The 18547-nt window shown below is 37.1% G+C and overlaps 2 protein-coding genes and 2 long non-coding RNA genes across 4 annotated transcripts; 1 reads left to right on the forward strand and 3 right to left on the reverse strand.

The window, feature by feature from the left end:
• Positions 1-606: 606 nt before the first annotated feature.
• LOC110384618 (T-complex protein 1 subunit epsilon) lies at positions 607-9438 on the reverse strand. The gene is made up of 10 exons (XM_064042061.1): positions 9215-9438; positions 8059-8293; positions 7431-7663; positions 6855-7013; positions 6309-6455; positions 5627-5834; positions 5083-5237; positions 4157-4311; positions 2123-2214; positions 607-1699 (listed from the first exon to the last, which is right to left on the reverse strand). The coding sequence occupies exons 1-10, from the start codon at positions 9320-9322 to the stop codon at positions 1560-1562; spliced, it is 1632 nt and encodes a 543-aa protein (XP_063898131.1). The 5' UTR covers positions 9323-9438; the 3' UTR covers positions 607-1559.
• Positions 2798-3481, forward strand: LOC135118914 (uncharacterized). The gene is made up of 2 exons (XR_010277859.1): positions 2798-3105; positions 3279-3481. It is a non-coding gene; the product is annotated as an uncharacterized LOC135118914 (long non-coding RNA).
• Positions 9439-10722: 1284 nt separating the features above from the next.
• LOC135118944 (actin-related protein 6-like) lies at positions 10723-15337 on the reverse strand. Its single transcript, XM_064042132.1, has 2 exons — positions 14468-15337; positions 10723-11403 (listed from the first exon to the last, which is right to left on the reverse strand). The coding sequence occupies exons 1-2, from the start codon at positions 15150-15152 to the stop codon at positions 10904-10906; spliced, it is 1185 nt and encodes a 394-aa protein (XP_063898202.1). The 5' UTR covers positions 15153-15337; the 3' UTR covers positions 10723-10903.
• A 636-nt stretch (positions 15338-15973) lies between these two features.
• Positions 15974-17156, reverse strand: LOC135118891 (uncharacterized). Its single transcript, XR_010277838.1, has 3 exons — positions 17132-17156; positions 16620-16732; positions 15974-16080 (listed from the first exon to the last, which is right to left on the reverse strand). It is a non-coding gene; the product is annotated as an uncharacterized LOC135118891 (long non-coding RNA).
• Between the last annotated feature and the right edge of the window lie 1391 nt (positions 17157-18547).

Consider the following 18547-nt stretch of genomic DNA (forward strand, 5'->3'; position numbering starts at 1 on the left):
AGGAGAAAAATATCACCCATGATAGTGGTCTCGCAACAAGTCTGATCTAAATCCGTGAAGATTTCATCCAAAACTTAATTGCTTTCGCCCATTTTTTTAAACAAATTATATCCAACTAGCTTCCGCCCGCGTAGAGTTCAGTCCGGGTTAAAAACTATCCTATGTTCTGTCCCAAGTACAACTCATCTATGTACCTTATTAAAATCAGTTCAGTGGTTAAGACGTGAAAGCGTAACAGACAGTTACTTTCGCATTTATAATATTAGTACGGATATTGTCGGCAAAAGAAATATTTTTGGGTTTTGAGATATATCGGTGATCTGCAGTATAAGGTGATAGATAAATGGTGTTGGGCGGTCACAAGCTGTCCTTGCGTGGAAAAGCTGTTCTCCGCAGCATCACCATTTCACCTACTTTCAAAGGGTAGCCAAGTTATTCCTTCTTACATATTCTGCTATTTGCCAGTGAGTCCAGTCAAAAACGGTTCAGTCATTTCAGAGATTAGCCTGAATAGACTTCAACAGACAGACAAACATTGAAATTATTTCAGTTGAAGAAACAGATACAAAGTAGGTATTGAAAGGTGACAATTAAAACTCCAATAAATTAAATTAGCTTATTATTTTATTAGTGCAATAAGGCATCCATCACACGTTTGGTATAACCGCTCGCATACAGAAAATGCATTGACTTAATATTATAATTAAAATAATATTCTTGTTACTGCCAAGTCCGAGAGGTGCCTAGCGGGTGCTAAGCGTTTAACAATATCTTAAAATCAACTTTGAATGCTAAAAAAAGAATTTTCTACCAAAATTCGAAGTTTTTTTTGAACTGGCAATTATTTTTGGCAAGGTTACAATATCCAAAAATATTTACTCTTTTTAGCATCCAAAGTTAGATGACATCTTTGGGCCCGAAATTGATAATTTTCAATACATATTTTTGAGACAGAATTATATAAAAGCTGTATTCAGGATATCTAGCGAATCCGTCTAGCGTTATAAGGTTAAAATAATAAAACAATATATTCTAACAATGTGGTATTGTACTACATATTATGAAATATGTACATATGTGATTGATAGTTTCTGCTTTCTAAAATATTTAGCAATAAGTATTTCTTGTCAAATCCAGAGTTGTTGCTTGATGAGAAAAATATTTTTGGATGTGTTAAGAGTCTTTTCCAACGCTCATTATTTAGAATATATCTTGAACAGTTCTTATCAAACGATTTGCCAAACTAAAGTCAAGTTTTCTAAGCCAACTTCAGTATTTAAAATCAAGCAACAACCAAATACACTTACAAATTCCACATTTTCAATAATATCTATTTTTAGTACTTTTGTATGCACATAGATTTGTATTCAAACAATAAAGAATAAGAGAACATTATAATATTGACGTTAACTGCCGCGGTATCGACATTCAGTCAGTTACGTTAAAATATTTCTCCAATTCATTGTCCTTTCAAAACCTATGTGCTTACACAAGTACGTTAGGCGTTTTATTACAAAAAGATCATAGATATAACAGTAGATAAGAGTTAGAGTAATACTTCAGTAGTCGATAGAGTCAGCCGGGGAGCGGACGTCATCGATTTTCAGGATCATTTTCACGAGTTGTGTCGCGAGAGAGATCTGTTGTTTCTTTGAGTGAAGAGACTCTATTACGTTCATCTTCTTCATGTCGTTTGATCCTGGAAGAAGGTTTGTGTTTAAAAAACTGTGCCATTTATAATATCACGTTTGTTGTATGTAAGAGAAAATATTTATGCTATTCTAGTTAATAGTATTTGCTGGTAAAGCGGCAACAATATTATTATTATTCTTTATTGCACACTTAACAATACATATAAAAAGAATAAAGACAGTTTATGTACAATGGCGAGCTTAACCCAGAATTGGGTTCTCTTACAGCCATGGAGAGTACATGATGGACAGACGAACAGCTAAGACTTACTAAATAAAGTCCTGTTTTACTTATGTAATAAAAAGGATTGTGTTTAAATTATACGGAAGGCACATTACACTGACTGCGCAACGCCTAATCTGTGTCAAAGCTATAATTAATATATAGCTATAGCTAAATTATATTGCACACAGTATAAGTGTATATTTACCTGTGCCCATGCAGTCGATGCCCAAGTAGGGGTTGTTCTCGGACACCTGTCGCGACTTGATCTCTGACAGAGTGTCGATTGGTGACAGGCCGCTGTGAACAAACAAAAAAACATTTTTATTTATATATCATCGAAATAAACAAGCAAACTATGGATGGATCCTTAGTAAATTTATTTATCTATTCACAAAATATTTACATTAATTGAAAATAAAATAAACTTATATATATATACAACTTAAAATGGATGGATAATGTTAACGGTTGTGAGAAAAAATGTTCGCGAACAAAATTGTGTACGGTTCAACGCGAGTCCATATCTAGCATGTGTTCACACACAAAGGTTGCAATTTCATAAAAGTTACTGTCTGATAGCTAGAGCTAGACCAGAAGAAAGAGGTGGACTGATGACAGCTAACGGCGTCAAAGCAGAGGGTTTTGAATACCTTCGCTTGGTCGTCATAATTTTCACATTTTGATTTCTCTTACCCCCCTTAAACTCTTGTTTAAACTTAGACCCTCTTATTATAAAACGCGGTATCAAATAAGTATCGGCTTTTGTACTACCTTTAATCCACCTTTAAGTACGACCTTGAAAAAACGTTATTACAAAACGCAGTTTATCGCAAGTCCTATTACTATCTGTAGTACAAAAGATAAACCATCGAGGCCCCTAGTTTAACTGCAGTACTTAGTCGACAAACGTCAAATTCCGACATTATTTACTTTTGAGGTTATTTGTTTTGTGATGAAAAAAACGAAAGTGGATATAAATATGTGTGATTTGGAATACTTGGATGTGTTAGAATACTATTGAGAGTGTCCGGGGACCCAACAGAATGCGTCATCGACAAAATCTCTTCAAATTACCTGACGACAATTTTCGATATAAATATCGATTTACGTTTTTCGAAATAATAGTCAATTGAATGCATGATGATAATCCAGGATGATCCTATGATGCTCACCTGGGCTCGCCATAAAGTAAGTAGCCTTTACAGTGCAAGTAGGTTGCCAAAACATCCTTATTAATTGTATAAGAGTCAAAGTTTTTATTATGGATGTTTGTTTATGTTCCACGCATAAACTACCACATAGATTTTGATGTAACTCCGAAAATATATCAGATTATCATACAGTCTATTGTTTATTTACAGATTCAAGACTATTTTGGCGTTTGCACGCCGTATCTCTGCCAGTAATATGCAATGTTTGTAAAAGACTGGAAGCTTGCTAAAATGTACAAAAATGCCTAGATGAGAAAGGGAACAAGATTGTGTGATGAAGAACAGTGTCCAACATGTATCAGTGCATTTGACTGTATAAATAGACATCGGAATAAAATATAATTTTCTACTTTTATGTTGTTTCAAATGTTTCATTTTCTTTTGGTAATTTAATGCACACGATATTCTGTGTGTAAGTTATTGTGCACTTAATTTTGAAGAGGTTCTAATTAGATGCACAACGTCTTATTTAATCATTTAAATCGGGATGAAAATAATCCAAATTATTTCTAACCTAAAAACAAAACATAACTCGGATACCGCGCTGACGTTCCGTTATACGCGCAAACTCGATAGTTGTTTAAAAGAGAATAATTGGATCATGTATATCGTTAAAAGATACTAGAAATATGAAATTACTTTTAAATAATAAAAAGTAATATTTTCAACTGCAGAGATATTTTTTTTATTATCATAGTTATTTATTTTTCATCAAAATAGATTTAAAAAATAATGTAAAAAGGAACGGCGCATAGAATTCGGAACGATTGAACGAATAATTTAAATATTTGTTGCTTATAATCTGTGGATATAATTTGAACCATAGACAAATCGAAGTACTAAACAGTCTTCTCTTAGTCTACGTTTTGTAATAAGGATGTCAAGACTATCGTAAGTACCGTAACAAACCAAGACGTCTTCAGTCGGGTTTAAACCACTACTTGCGGCAGTTTTTATAATAAGAGGGAGATTGACTTTATTCCGTTTTTGTGTATAAGGGGGTTCTGCTTTATGTTTAATGTCCTCACCTGTTTTCAGACAGGGCCAGTGGGATAGCCTCCAGGGCGTCAGCGTAGGCCCTGTAGGCGTACTGGTCGAGAGACGACAACTTGTCGGCGGCGCGAGCGACGGCCAACGAGCACGAGATCTCGGCAGCACCACCTCCGTAGACGACGCGAGAGTCCTGAAATAGACATAGAAATAATTTATTGATGATTTTGGTATTGAGATAAAAAATAACCTCATTAAAAGTTTAAAGAAAATTGAAGTTGATGATGGCCGAGTCAAAGGCGTGTGGATCGATCAAACACAAGATTTAAGCAACGAAATAAATTGGTAGGACCCGGCTGTCAAACGAACATGCCAGTAAGTACGACAGCCGTCTTACCAGGTTGCCTGAGAAACAAGGTTGAGGAAGTCAGATACACTGTGGTTTTCAGTTAAATCCATCCCCACATATTTAGGCTGAAACCCTAGGTACCAGCGGGGCCCAGCAGGGCCAAGGCCTGCCGGGGCTGCGGGTTGTTCGAAAGAGATACCGCGGCCCTGGTACATAAAAGGCCTATGACGGAACACGACGATTTTAGTCAGTAAGAGTCTGACACTCCCTCACCGCTGCTAACCCACAGCGGGAGGGGTCATTTGATGATTTTACGTCGATAAAAAAACCCTAGGTAGATTTATACCTAGTCCACGTTAACAAATATAGTGACATTTATAGTTATTTTGATGCCTAAATCATCTATACTAATATTATAAAGAGGAAAACTTTGTATGTTTGGTTATAATGGATTAACTCAAAAACTACTGGACCGATTTTAAATATTCTTTCACCATTAGAAAGCTATATTATCTGCGAGTAACATAGGCTATATTTTATCCCGGTGCGGCCAGTAGCTCTCACGGGACCCGGGTGAAACCGCGGGAAAACGGCTAGTCCTATGTATTAACATACCTGCACCAGACTGCGTACGATGCACAGGGCATCGTGCACGGACCGCTTGGCCTCGTCCACGATCATGCGGTTGCCGCCGCGCATCAGCACCGTCACCGCGCGGCTGTTCGAGCACTCCTCGATCACCAGCATCTCCTCCTTTGAGGTGCCGAAGGCTGAGGATTAAAGATAGGTTAAGGTCAGCATGGACATATCATGAAACTACTCCCATCGGCTCAGAATGTAGATTATAGCGTTAATGGGTAGATGAGCTATCTAACACACAAAGTCACACACACGTCAAAGTCTTCCAACTTCATAAGTATAGATGTAAAAACAACTGAACTGATTTAAATGAAGTTTGGTGCACTGCGAATGGACTTAAAACTTTTTTATCCAGTTACCAAAAATAATTTGGTACATAAAATACCTAAGCCCAACTCCAACAACAATATAAACATCAATTTTCTTAACAGAGCTTTTGGCAAAATTTTAAGTACAAACTACTTACGACTCTATTTTAAAATTTTAACATACTGTTGCTGTATACCCAAACTATACTCACTAAGTTCCCTCACAAGTCCACAGGAGCCCAACTTGTCCGGGGTCAGCTCCTCAAACCGTGGCACAATACGTCCCCCAGTGGCGATAGCAATGAGTTCCATCTCCGGGCCTCCCACCCACCGCACGGCTGGCAGACCTTCGGCCAGGAGAAGATGGTTGGCTTCATCGTCGAAGCCCCATTGGCAGATGGCTAGAGTTGCTCCAGCGTCCTAGGAATTGAGATAGCTGCTTTTAGATTGTTGTATGGATATTTATAAGGAATGTTACTTGTGAGATGACGGCAGATAGAAGAGTTTGGAAGCAGAAAACTTGCTGCGCCGATCCCAAATAAATTGGGATGATGGCAGAATGGTTATGACGATATTTATAAAATTCATAAAAATACCAAATTGAAAAGCTTGTGAGCTAAGTAATAGCCACACGTGTCGACCGATAGTAAGCAATGCTTGGTGGACAGTCCGTCGCTTGGTGACCATCTTGTCAAGACAAACTCCCCGTGTTTCGCAAGCCCCGCTAAATTGGTGGGCTACCAATAGAACACAATTGATGAGATGGATTTTTATACAACTCGCAAATCTGGATTAAGTGAAATTCACACCACATTTCATATCTCCATGATCTACCTAGGGCAGTATTCCTACCTTGCCTTCATGGGGCCTCCTTCCAATCCAATTTTCCCTTACCTTAACTCTTCGCACCATCTCCAAGAACTTGTCGTGTTCGTACTGCCTGAGCTCGCGGTACTCGGCGGCTGAGCCTACTTGCAGCTTATGCTTGGTCTTGGGCTTGGGCGGCTCGAACGGGCAGGTCAGGATCGCGAGTTTTACGTCCTGTGGAGGTAAAATGGAGTTAGAAATAAATAAATTATGTAATTAATAAAGCTTGCAAAGCTTACATTACAACATAATTTTCAGTTGCAGTCCAGTTGAAGGAGACATTTTACATAGATTTTTTTATTACGATAAATAATTTTATAGTGAACTGTACTGATCTACAAACAATAAGTCACGAGATATTTGTAAAGCACTCATTTCTTCGACGCCACGATATAAATATCGACTTTTCAATGTTATTTTCCACAGATTAGGGTTTAGAGTTCCTAAAATGACTTTGGCAAAAAGAATATGATGCATGTTGTTCCATTTGGTACCTACTAGATTTTGCAAACCCAGTTTTACCAACGCACGGTACTTCAATATACCCAGAGCTGTAACTAACAATAAACTCACCCTCAACTGCTTAGGCATCTGCGGGTGGCTCATGGTCTTGTCGATGACAACTCCTCGGACCAGCATGGAGTCTTCCATGCGGCCTCCCACCTTGCCTTCAACCTTGATCAGCTCGAAGTTCACGTCGCGTTTCTCCAAGTCTGCTACTGAGAGTACCGCCTGAAAATAATGAGGAAATTAATGATGATGACGAAAATATTCTTTAATATTAGATTTCACCAGTGACTTTGTTGACGAGAAATAGTTTCTACGTTATTACATTATATATGTTTTTACATAGTAATATTGTAAAGCTGTAAAGTTTGCATGAACGTGCCACTATAAGTCAGATTTGAAAAAATATTTCAGTGGTAAATAGCCCATTTATCAGTGAAAACTACAGGTTACTTTTTTGCCGGTTGCACGAAGTAGTTCCCATGAGAAGCGGCTGATTGCGACACAGCTGGAGCTAATTATATTTCGTCTGTGCATTCGTTTACGTCAAATAGATACCTTGTGAACCACTATAATTTACGCGCAAAGTAACTATTATAGTGTTATGTTCTTTTACAGAGTCATCAAAGTAAATATACTTACATCAACAGCAATCTCAGCCATCAACCGATGACACTTCACAACCACCTTACTGCCGAGCGTTGTCATGGCAACCTTGATGAGATGCTCGCGAGTCTCCTTGTTAACTGGGAAAGCTTCACTGATGCCGTCCAGGTGGGCCAGGGCGGTGGCTGCAGCCATCTCGAAGCCGTCGGCTACACGGATGGGGTGAATGCCCTTGTCCAGGAGATTGGAGGCCTGCTCCAGAAGGGCTCCTGTGGGTTAAGGATATTTTTGGTTTTATTATACATAAATACATATTGTTTATTAGTGTGTTACTGGGATTTGTTTGCAAATCCTCATTTATTGGAGTAATTTATTTGATGGTAGAATTGGGATTCCCAATAGTTCTTTAAATATTTACTAAATTGTTTTTTAGTCACTATGTATTGTATGTATGTCTTCTTCATTGTTATAATGTAAGTAAAGGAACCATTTTTTTTTATCTGTTATACTCCTATGTAATTTAATTTTTAAGCAATATAAAATATTCTAGTCCTGTTAATTTTCATAAAATGACAAGTAATGCTTCAGACAAGAAAATTCAAAAACATCTTTACATTTTGACCTCCTAACTATAGTATTTCTAGCAGCTACAACCTCAACTTACCAGCCAAAACCACAACCCCAGTGGTACCATCACCGATCTCATCGTCCTGACTTTGAGCCAACTGCACTAACAGCTTGCCGATCTGGTGTTCCACATCCATGAGCTTGAGGATAGTCGCTCCATCGTTGGTGACGGTCACGTCTCCGTCGGGGGAGACCATGAGCTTGTCCAGCCCACGGGGACCGAGGGAAGTGCGGAGGATGCTCGCAATTTGGCGAGCTGCTGAGATGTGCGACTACGGAAAGGTTGAATTTGTAAGTTGAGATATACAAATGGTTGTGTTTAAGGTAAATTATTTAGATATGATTATTTTTTTTGGGGTAAATTAAGTTTATCTTTTAGTTTTATGCATTTGTTTGTATCACTACCATGGTCCTAGGGCTTGTTTTATTTCATAAGTATATTTAAAATGCTTACAAATACTTATCCCCTGCAAATACTTGCATATCACCACAGAATAAAAAGTTGTATACAAATTGATTTCTTACTGAGCACAATATTATAAGTCATTTACTAAAATTGTATGAAATTAATGATTATAGTTTTTACAATCTATTAGAATACTGAACAATAATTTCAAAGATAAATCAAATATCTATCTTCAACTCATTTAATAAATGTCACAGACTTTAATGTAACAATTAATATATATATGAAGTAAATTATTAGAACAAAGAAAATCTAAACAAATAATTTCATTAAGTAAATATAACTGTAATACAGCTATTTTCAGTACATAAGTGACTTTTAATAGGTTTAAGACCCATTTAGAGAGACTATGAAGTAGATATCGAGATAAAAATCGTACAGGTTGTCTGAATACTGATCATGTGATTCATAACACCTGACAGAACTATTGCATGTAACTTCGAAAATAAACCACAATTGTATACTTTCTTGGTCTTGAAACGTTCGTCTGAAGATAAATTACAATTTTAACCCAAGTTTCAGTGATTAATTTGTCAATTTTATGATATTTCTCGATTATTCGGAATTATGTTGACAAGATTAGGTTATACATTTTTTTAATTCGTTTTTCTGGAGTATTATATAAATCTGTCGTATTATTATTGTGAGAAGCGGTATCTAAGACCCTTAATTAGTGTTTAGAAGTTGCTAGACAGTTATTTAAAGTAAAGAATTTGGAATTAATTACCTTCAAGGCATCGATACCGGTTAGCCTTTTCTGCTTATCTTGGTCTCTCAAAATGATAAATGGACGACCATATTCGTCAAAGGCCACCGCTCCGGGGAACAGAGCCATTTTTTATTATATTATCACTTCACAAACTCAAGATGAAAGCAGATTTAGTTTCATAGATTTTCACCAAAATCGAAACAAAAACCAAATGACAGTTCTGTAAATTGAATTTGACAATTGGCCATGTGACCACAGATGAGTTATTGAAAAATTCCGCTTTACGCAGAACAGAACCTTGAAATGGCCTTGATGTCAAACAGTAGTGAAAAGCCTGCCGTTCTTGTCGTTCTGCAAAAGGGCAAAAGGGCTACCCGGATTTTATAGTACGTGTATAAACAACTACAATAGACATAAACTGTCTGGCTCTTTCAACTGCAGGCGTACCAGCCACAATAGGGCCTAATGGACTGGTAAGTAACGATCGATGGGAAGAGAAGATCATGACAAGATGATATGCCTCAGAAGTTGGGCAGCATAATTAGGATCCCCGTACAGTTTACTATTGTATCTACTATTCTATTTCTATACTGAGCAGTCAAGGAACCTTACTTTTAGTTCAGCTATTTTAGTTGAAGACCGTGATCAGGGCGCGGCGTGTTCGCCGCTAGGAATCTTTCACGTGTTCAACCTATCATTACAATCACACACATGACTATGTAATAATATTGAAACAACCGAAATAAGGAATAAATAACTTTATTTCATAATTTAACAGACCGTCTTCCAGGAAGGAGGTTTCGCATTATCATAAATAGTAGCAACGACGTAAAATAGACCAAAAGCGCAAGCTATTAGAGTAATACCATACAAGATCCGATCACAAAACCCACCCTTCAAAAATACAGGGCGTCCATCTTCGCATTGAAAATCGGCTTGTAATTTCTTCAATTTCACCAAGCTTCGCTGTTGTAGCAGTGGAGGCGTGGTAGTAATGCCTCGTCTTAAATATCTTGCAACAATAGTGAGTAACATTATAATTTGATCCGTTCGGCAACGGTTTGTTGAATTAAATGATTTTTGAAAGCAATTTTGACAGATTTATATTTTTTTAGAACGTCTGGGTTTGCTTAGTGGCCAGTTGTTAAGAGTTTGAAATTTACTGGCCATTTGGTTCATTGGACCTTTTTACTCGAGTACAAACCTATTTCCCGTAGCTTTCAATTTATTAACCGGCTTAAAAAAAAGGAAGAAACCTCTTCCTTTCTAAGTCGTCTATTTTTTGTCTTTGTTATTCGATTTCTTGAAGACTCCTGAGGGCCTAGCATGACCGCTTGGAAATCTATCGCTACAGCTACGCCTAACGCCTTGCTTATTTTTTCCAGCATTGTCAGAGGCGGAATACAGATTTTTCGCTGAGTAGGGGTTGGGGCACATTGGGCACTTGGGCAGCGCTATATGTGGTGCAGCATTATAAGCATCTGTTTTCGTACGTTCAAATATAAAAATAAAATAAAAAGACATAATTACGCAAAAATATGATTATATTGCTATCATCATAATTAATACATCATTATTCATATTCATAACATATGTCTTAGCTATCCTTCACAAATACACTTTCGACAATGTCCTCACTGTTCGACCGAAAACTTTTACCGAGCGACAGAAGACTTAATCTGAAGACTTCCTCGCTCGTTTTCGACGTTATATATCGAATCTTTCGAAAGCTAATGCCTTCCCTTCTTCTTCATATTCTTCCTTCGTCACGCAAAACGAATAGAAATCAGGATCTCGGAATATCTGCTTTCCACCCTCCCAGGCATAAGTCAACGGATTTTCCGCTTTGGTTACGTTGACATCGAAATGATCCAACGCGAAGGATCGGACCTCATTGTAGACCCTGTCTCGGAAACCAGGAAACATAGCATTGCCTCCATACAAAACGATATTTTCTAACAAACTCTCTGTATGTTCCTCTGGGCAGGCCGCTATTGAATTCATGATAGCTTCTGGTATGCCCATCTGAGGGATGCCTACATCTGAAGGGTGGAATAGCAATTCAGGTATGGCGAATCTTTCGTTGTTTAAGCGAAGAGTTTGCTGTTCCAATTCCTCGTCCGGTTTGACGATGTCTCGTAAGAACCCGCGCCGGATTGACGTGTAGTCTGGAAGAACGTAGTCTTTGACTATCGTGTTTTCTGGGCCTGTAATTTGAAATGCGAGTTTAGTAGACAACTGACGAATATGTCCAATATAAATTTGAGTGGAATGATTAGAGAAGAGTTTGTGGCTGGGTAACAAGTACACGAGAAGATCAATCATTGTGGATCGTTTTTCGGAAGACACGTTAAATTGCCGAAGCCGAAAATCGATCTCAGTGGCGTGCACTTGGAGAGGCCTATGTCCAGCAGTGGACTGCGATAGGCTGATGATGATGATGATGACGTTAAATTGCTGAATCTTGAACGTCTTTGTGCATGTTTGGCTGTATTAAGGGTAGTCAGGAATGACCAGACACAGTACCAACATTTTCGTACATATTAGCGTTTTATACGCGTTTGAAGCTCTGTTTTTGTGAGAGAGTGAAAATCGCGTACGCATACGCAACTCGTACGAACGTTGATATTTATTTTTATAGTCCCGTATAATATGTACGTGTCCGTTTGTGTGTTTTGGAAGCGACCTGCTGACTGTAACTGCCGACGGCACATGCTACAGCTGCACTACTGGTTTGTATGTATTTACATAAAATCGATTTGGATCGAACCAGCAGCAACTGGTGCAGTCGCTCTTTTTTTTATCGACGTCAAAAATCAGCCAACGACCCTTCCCGGCTGTGGGTTAGCATCGTGAAGGAGTGTCAGACTTTTACTGACTAAAAACCGTCGTGTTCCGTCATAGGCCTTTTATTTACCAGGGCCGCGGTATCTCTTTCGAACAACCTGCAGCCCGCCCTCAGATAACAACCGATTCTTTGCTGTAGTCAGCGAGCTCGTTTCCGAAACGTACCTTTTTTCACAAATACTGATTCGAGAGAACACATCGGAAAATGCGCGTAAGCCAAGCCCAAAATATGAGAACAAAAAAGGGTTTGTCTGAAATCACCCTTATATTATATATGAGGTGGTACTTTAATCCGTCCACAGTCCATTACCATGATGAGGGGTGGTGATGTGTGCCAGATAAATAGGAAAGTTGAAAGAACTTTATTGGTCAGGAATTTATATATTGCAATCAGCACAGCATGTCTTCTTTCATATCAAATTCAAATTCAAATCTTTCAAATTCAAATCTTTATTTGCATTCCATATGTAATACAGGTGGTATTTTTATAAAGTTTAAACAATATATTTGAAACAATATGGACCCGGTAGGGCACAGCATAAAGAGGTAGGAGAGGTTTGCAGTACTTATAATTATTACCTAATTTAGTTTTATTAAATCTATACTTATTACTAAATAAAAATAAAACTGAAATATATTTACATGTTATATTCTTATCTTGTGTGTGTGTGTGTGTGTGTGTGTGTGTGTTTGTTGTGTATGTGTGTGTGCGTGAGAGTCTGTATGTACTTACTTATTATTTTTTTATTGACTTATCGTCCATGTACTCTTTTATTGTATAGTAGCATTTAGAGTGTAAAAATTTCTTTAGTTTACTTATAAACATAGTCGTTTTCGTTTCATCTTTGATCGTTTTAGGTAAGTTGTTATATATTTTTATTGACATTATTAGCGGACCGGAAGAATGTATTTTAAGGTGGGATGTAGGTAGGTTTAATCTATTCTTGTGTCGTAGGCTATATTTACTTTGAATATCTTGTCGGGTAGTATAGAATTCAGGGTGATGACGGACGAATTTGCATACTTCTAAGATGTATAAACAGGTAAGTGTGAGAATTTTATGCTTTTGGAAATGTGGTTTGCAGCTGTCTGTTTGTTCAATATTGGTTATTATCCGGATGAGTTTCTTTTGCAAGGTAAAAATGGTGTGCGAATCTGTACTATTACCCCATAATATGATGCCATAACTAAACCACGCTTGGGCGTAGGCATAGTATGTGGCAAGTGTTGTTTGTAGGTTGGTAGTTTTTTTAATTTCGCGTAAGGCGTATAAGAATTTTGATAGTTTTGCTCGAATTTTTTGTATGTGTGCTTTCCAATTTACATGTGTATCTATTACTAAACCAAGGAGTGTGAATTCATTGACTTGTTCTAGTTTTGTGTTATTATAGGAGTAGTTTAATTTTATCGGGGCTTTTTGATGGGGGTGGAAGGTAATTAATTTAGTTTTTGAGAAGTTTATTTCTAAGTTATGGTTTTCCATCCAGCTAAAGGTTGAAGTAAGAAGAGAGTTTAGTTTTTCATTTATATTATCAACTTTTTGACACGAGGTGAGTATGGAGACATCATCTGCAAATAACACGCATGGTCCGTTGATTGTTTTGGGAAGGTCGTTAATATAGAGGAGAAATAGAAGGCATCCTATAACGCTCCCTTGTGGGATAGAGGCGTTCACTGCTTTACGGCTTGATCTGGTATGTTGTATTTCGTTATTGCTTTCGTTATAATATTCTATTTCTACAATTTGTTCTCTATCTTTTAAGTAGGACTCAAACCATTTTAAAGCATTTCCCCGTATCCCGATCCCGTGTAGTTTATTAAGAAGTATTTTAAACTGCACCTTATCATAGGCTTTAGTCATGTCAAGTAGTATTCCTATTGCATAATCTTTATTATTTATCATATTTAGGGCTTCCTGTACGTATTTGTAAACTGCTAAGGTTGTGGATCTATTTCTGCGGAAACCGTTTTGGCAATCGTCTAATATTTTATATTTTTCACAAAAGGAGTATACACGGTTGCACATTGCCTTCTCAAAAATTTTTGATGCCGTAGGTAATAACGCTATAGGGCGGTAGTTATTGGGGTCTGTTTTTGCATTCTTTTTGTGGATTGGTTTTATTAACGCTATTTTTAATTCTTTAGGAAATATTCCTTCTTCGAATGATTGGTTGATTAAAAGGTAAAAGGGTATAGTTAGTTCGTCGGCACAATGTTTAATTAGCAATGGGGGTAGTTCGTCAATACCATGACTTTTTTTATTTTGTAGGTTTTTAATAATTCGGTTCACTTCGTATCCGTCCACTGGTCTGAGAAACACTTATATATCTTCCTATCCGACATCATAAGTACCCTTATATAACAAACTGCCACGACACAGTTACTGATTAGCACAATACTTTCATAAAATGAAATAAAACTCACCTTTCTTTCTTGCAATTTCCATATCTGCTAAAAAGTCTTGAGACACAAAACATGAATCCTCCTTCGCCTGATTGATAACAAAAGTCTCATCCATTACATTCAGCTGTCTATATGATAGAACCTCTTTCAGATGGTTTGTCAGCACTTTCCCACCCACATCTATCCGTCTTATGCCCTCCCGGTACTTTTTGCCATCAATATAAGGAACTATGTTTGTAAAACTGTAACCAGTGTCTACCACAAGTGTGCATTTGTTTTTATGATCTTTCCTATACTTGTAATCAGCTAAATCTGTAGCATTTATTCTTAATAACGACGTGCATTCGTATTCTTCAAAGAAAATCTCAGTCATAGCCTCCTGTATGGAGGCAAAGTTAAATAATGGCTCTGTTATAATCAAAGGTGTCTCACTAAAGTTCACAGGACAGCATTCCTTGCTAAACATGTAGTCCCAGACAGTTTTTTGGGTGTCCCAGTTGATAAGAAAACCTCTTTGGAAAGGAAGAATGTAGAATAGTCCAGAGGCGTCGCGACAATCGTCTATCTGTGACCCGATGAATGGACGCCGTCTTTCTGACTTGGCTTTCATGATGCAGTTCGGGACTACCTTTGGCTCCATGTTGGAGAACCCCACCTTGGCAGTGTAGCCCCCATTGTCGAGGATATAACAAGATGTTTCAGACATTGTTGATACACTTTTAGGTTACCGGTGGAAAGTTTCTAAGACGAATATACATTTATACTCATAAATTATTGATGAAGAACATTTCTCACACGCAGTACTCAGTTCAAAGACTTCGTTAATTAAACATTTTAATGGAAAATCGACAACACAAAACCGACGCTTCACAAAACAAAACAATTTTTAATGTCAATTGATGACAGTGACAGAAAAGCGATTTGACACTATATATTTTTTTTGTTATTGCGGAAGGGGATTCGAGCATTTTAAGCATTAGGTCAAAGTAAGCTGAAGTTTAGCTACTTAGATCTTTGCCATTAGTTTTCTCTCTCGGCCCTCAGAATTTAAGGCATATTGTAACACCCAGACCACGACCAACAAGCATGCTCATCACACAAATGTCGACCGAACCGGGAATCGAACCCGAGACCTCAGATTCGGCAGTCCGGCTTGGTGACCATTGCGCCACAGAGTCATTGCGGCCTTTCTTTCTACTGATCTGAGTTGGTTTTTGAGATAAATGACGAAAGTTTACTTTAGTGGCAAGACTCTTGTGGAACTATGCAATGACCCTTAAGTACCAAAAATACCAAGATACCAAGCAATTTCAGGCCGTAAGCCACTGAACTTATTTTTTTACTCAAGCTAACAGGGTCTATAAAAGAAAATCATTGGCCTGATATCAATGTCAAGCACAGTCTGTACATGGGTTTGTATGTACAGACTGAACTTAACTAACTTCCAAGCCTTTTAAGTGAAAACTACCAGTCAAAACTAAGGTACGAACAAAGGTACTTGTTGAGAAAAATAAAACAAACAACCAGTAACTCTAAACGGAATTTATTAAATCATAAATTATGATTAAAATATACAGTTTGCTAGCTTAACCCTAAAACATTTTGATGCGGCAACGTGGATGCTAGAAGCTTACCTGTAAAAAGAAACAAATGAAAATAAACACGTGAACATTGCAGTTAATTATGAATTAATGTTGTGTGACTCTTGAGACAGCTCTTAATTTTGTAAACATCTAGCAGTTAAAGTCAAATACGAGTGAGCATGTTTGATTCCTGATCAGGTCATAACCAATGCAACTTATCTAAGTATATCATGCAGCAGTTACAATTCCACGTCACAGGCTGTCGGGTGCATTTGAAAAATCTCTGACACCAGGGCTTGTAAGGTGATTAAACCTTCAGCTCACTCCATAAGAAGACTGTTCATAAAAGACTGAATAACCCATTATATGTCAGAGCGCAATACACAATTGATTTTCAATTTTTCTTTAATTAGTGACATACAAGTAGTAGAAATTTGAAGGAAAAAAACTCAAGAGCTAGAGTTTTAAGTTTCTAAATGGCCAATATCCACTGAGTAAAGTAAATAATAGGCCTTGCAGAGGGATAATAATCAAGCTGCCAATAAAACCTCAATTCTTAAACCATAGAGTAAATAAGCCATAATAATTACTTCTTCAAAAGCTGGTGACGGCAGATGAGGTAAGGGGCAGCCAGACCGGAGCCGAAGAATGCAATGAAGTAGACAGTCAGCTTGTAGCGGTTGGAGATGTCGAAGGGCAGGTTCTGAAACATTTTAGGTAGACATTTTAATAAGCATGTACTAAAAAAGTTGCAAAAATTATGTTTACATTGTGTTTCCTCGGTTCTGTTTACATAGATTAGCGTAAGATTTGAGATTGCTATTGATCACACTCTTTTACATAATTTATTGTACTCAATTGAAGTATATAGTACGATGAAATAAAGGCAAATCAATATTTTTTGTTCTGATAGAACTTAACCTATGACGTTTGGGTAATGAACTTTGCAATTCATTTTAACTATTTTAATGATTATTTTATAAACATTGATTTGAAATTAGCTAAGTAGCACAATTAATTAGACATTCATTTAACTATAATAAAAACAATTGACGCATTCCAAGATTATGTAATGACGTAAAATTTTGAATATAGAACTTACCTCGCCAGGGACACCACCGTGTGAGTGGTTCCTAACCATGGTGGTGATGGCATTCCTGCCAAGTTTGTTTGAAATACGGGCTAAGGGAGCAAACATTTTGTTATTACAAGATTTCCTTGACAAATCTCGTGAAAAACAGAAAATTCGATTTCCTTCACGAAAAGTGGTGAACTTTTAATCGAAACTACCACTGCGTTCCCAATACTCCCGTGTTTATTTTTTTTTGGTAGATTCTGCAATGAACGCGACTATATTTTGGGAAAAAATGAAACTGCTTCTAGTATTTTCTATGAGTTATATTTGAGATTTATCTACATAGTTACAGTATTTTTTTCATTATTTGTGTAACCAACTCCAGCTCCAGCAGAAGTTATCTGAAAAAAATAATATTTTTATGTTAATCACGCTGTCCCGAGGAACCAAACAAAAGAGATCAAGAGGCTTCTGCCTACACCTGCTGAAGGCATTGATTAGTTGATATCATGTAATTTATTACGTGAAGGGACATACCCACACTCTGTAAAATCAACGGCCAAACATCGGCCAAGGGCATACGTTAGGTTATTCAGACTTCAAGATCATATTTCTTTCAACACAATGAGCAATAAACTGTCTATATGGACATTATGTGAGGTTACGCAGAATGTTATTTGCTGTAGTCGCTTCTTATTTCAAGATGGAGCAACCTATGTATTTACAGCTTAAAAAAATCGAGATACACATTTTAAAAACATAATTGAAAACGGCCTTTATGACCATTTACTGTGCATCGAACCCATAGATGATACACTATTAAATTAGCTAATCGAACCCAATGTCGTAATGGTAAGGTAGGTACCACCTTCAAAATCTATTAACCCTCATATAAACTAGAGATCTACTAAATTAATAAGTCAAACATAAATATCTCCCTTATGCCCCTATAGGTAACATTTTTGCAACGAGAATTTCAAAAGTAAATAATGGTTGACGTTGACCTTAGAATCTCCATAAAAAATGCGCGAAAAAAGGTATTATTCCATAGTTACAGCCAAATATAAAGGCATAGGAATATTTGCGTGTTGTCTAGCAATAATAGGTGTTGGTGACACAAATATATTCGCAGACAAATAGTAATTAGGCTAATAACTTCGTTTTATTTGCTCAAAAAAAATAGCACTAAAGTAGTTTTATGGGGAAAATAGGTGATTGCATAGTTTGAAAAAGAATTAAATAATAGTTTGACCTTTGTGACTAGATAACGACCGGTTCTTGCTTTGCAAGCATGGAAACCATTTTCCCAAATTATATGAAACCAAGGTTCACGTTTTCGTTACATATGAGTCTATGGGAGAGCTGGGTCAGATTTAAAAAGGACTCTTTCATTTTAACTTTCAAATTCTCGTCCAGAATTTAAACAGAATACCTTCAGCAAAA

The sequence above is a fragment of the Helicoverpa armigera genome, chromosome 27, assembly GCF_030705265.1.
Source record: "Helicoverpa armigera isolate CAAS_96S chromosome 27, ASM3070526v1, whole genome shotgun sequence".
NCBI lineage: Eukaryota > Metazoa > Arthropoda > Insecta > Lepidoptera > Noctuidae > Helicoverpa > Helicoverpa armigera.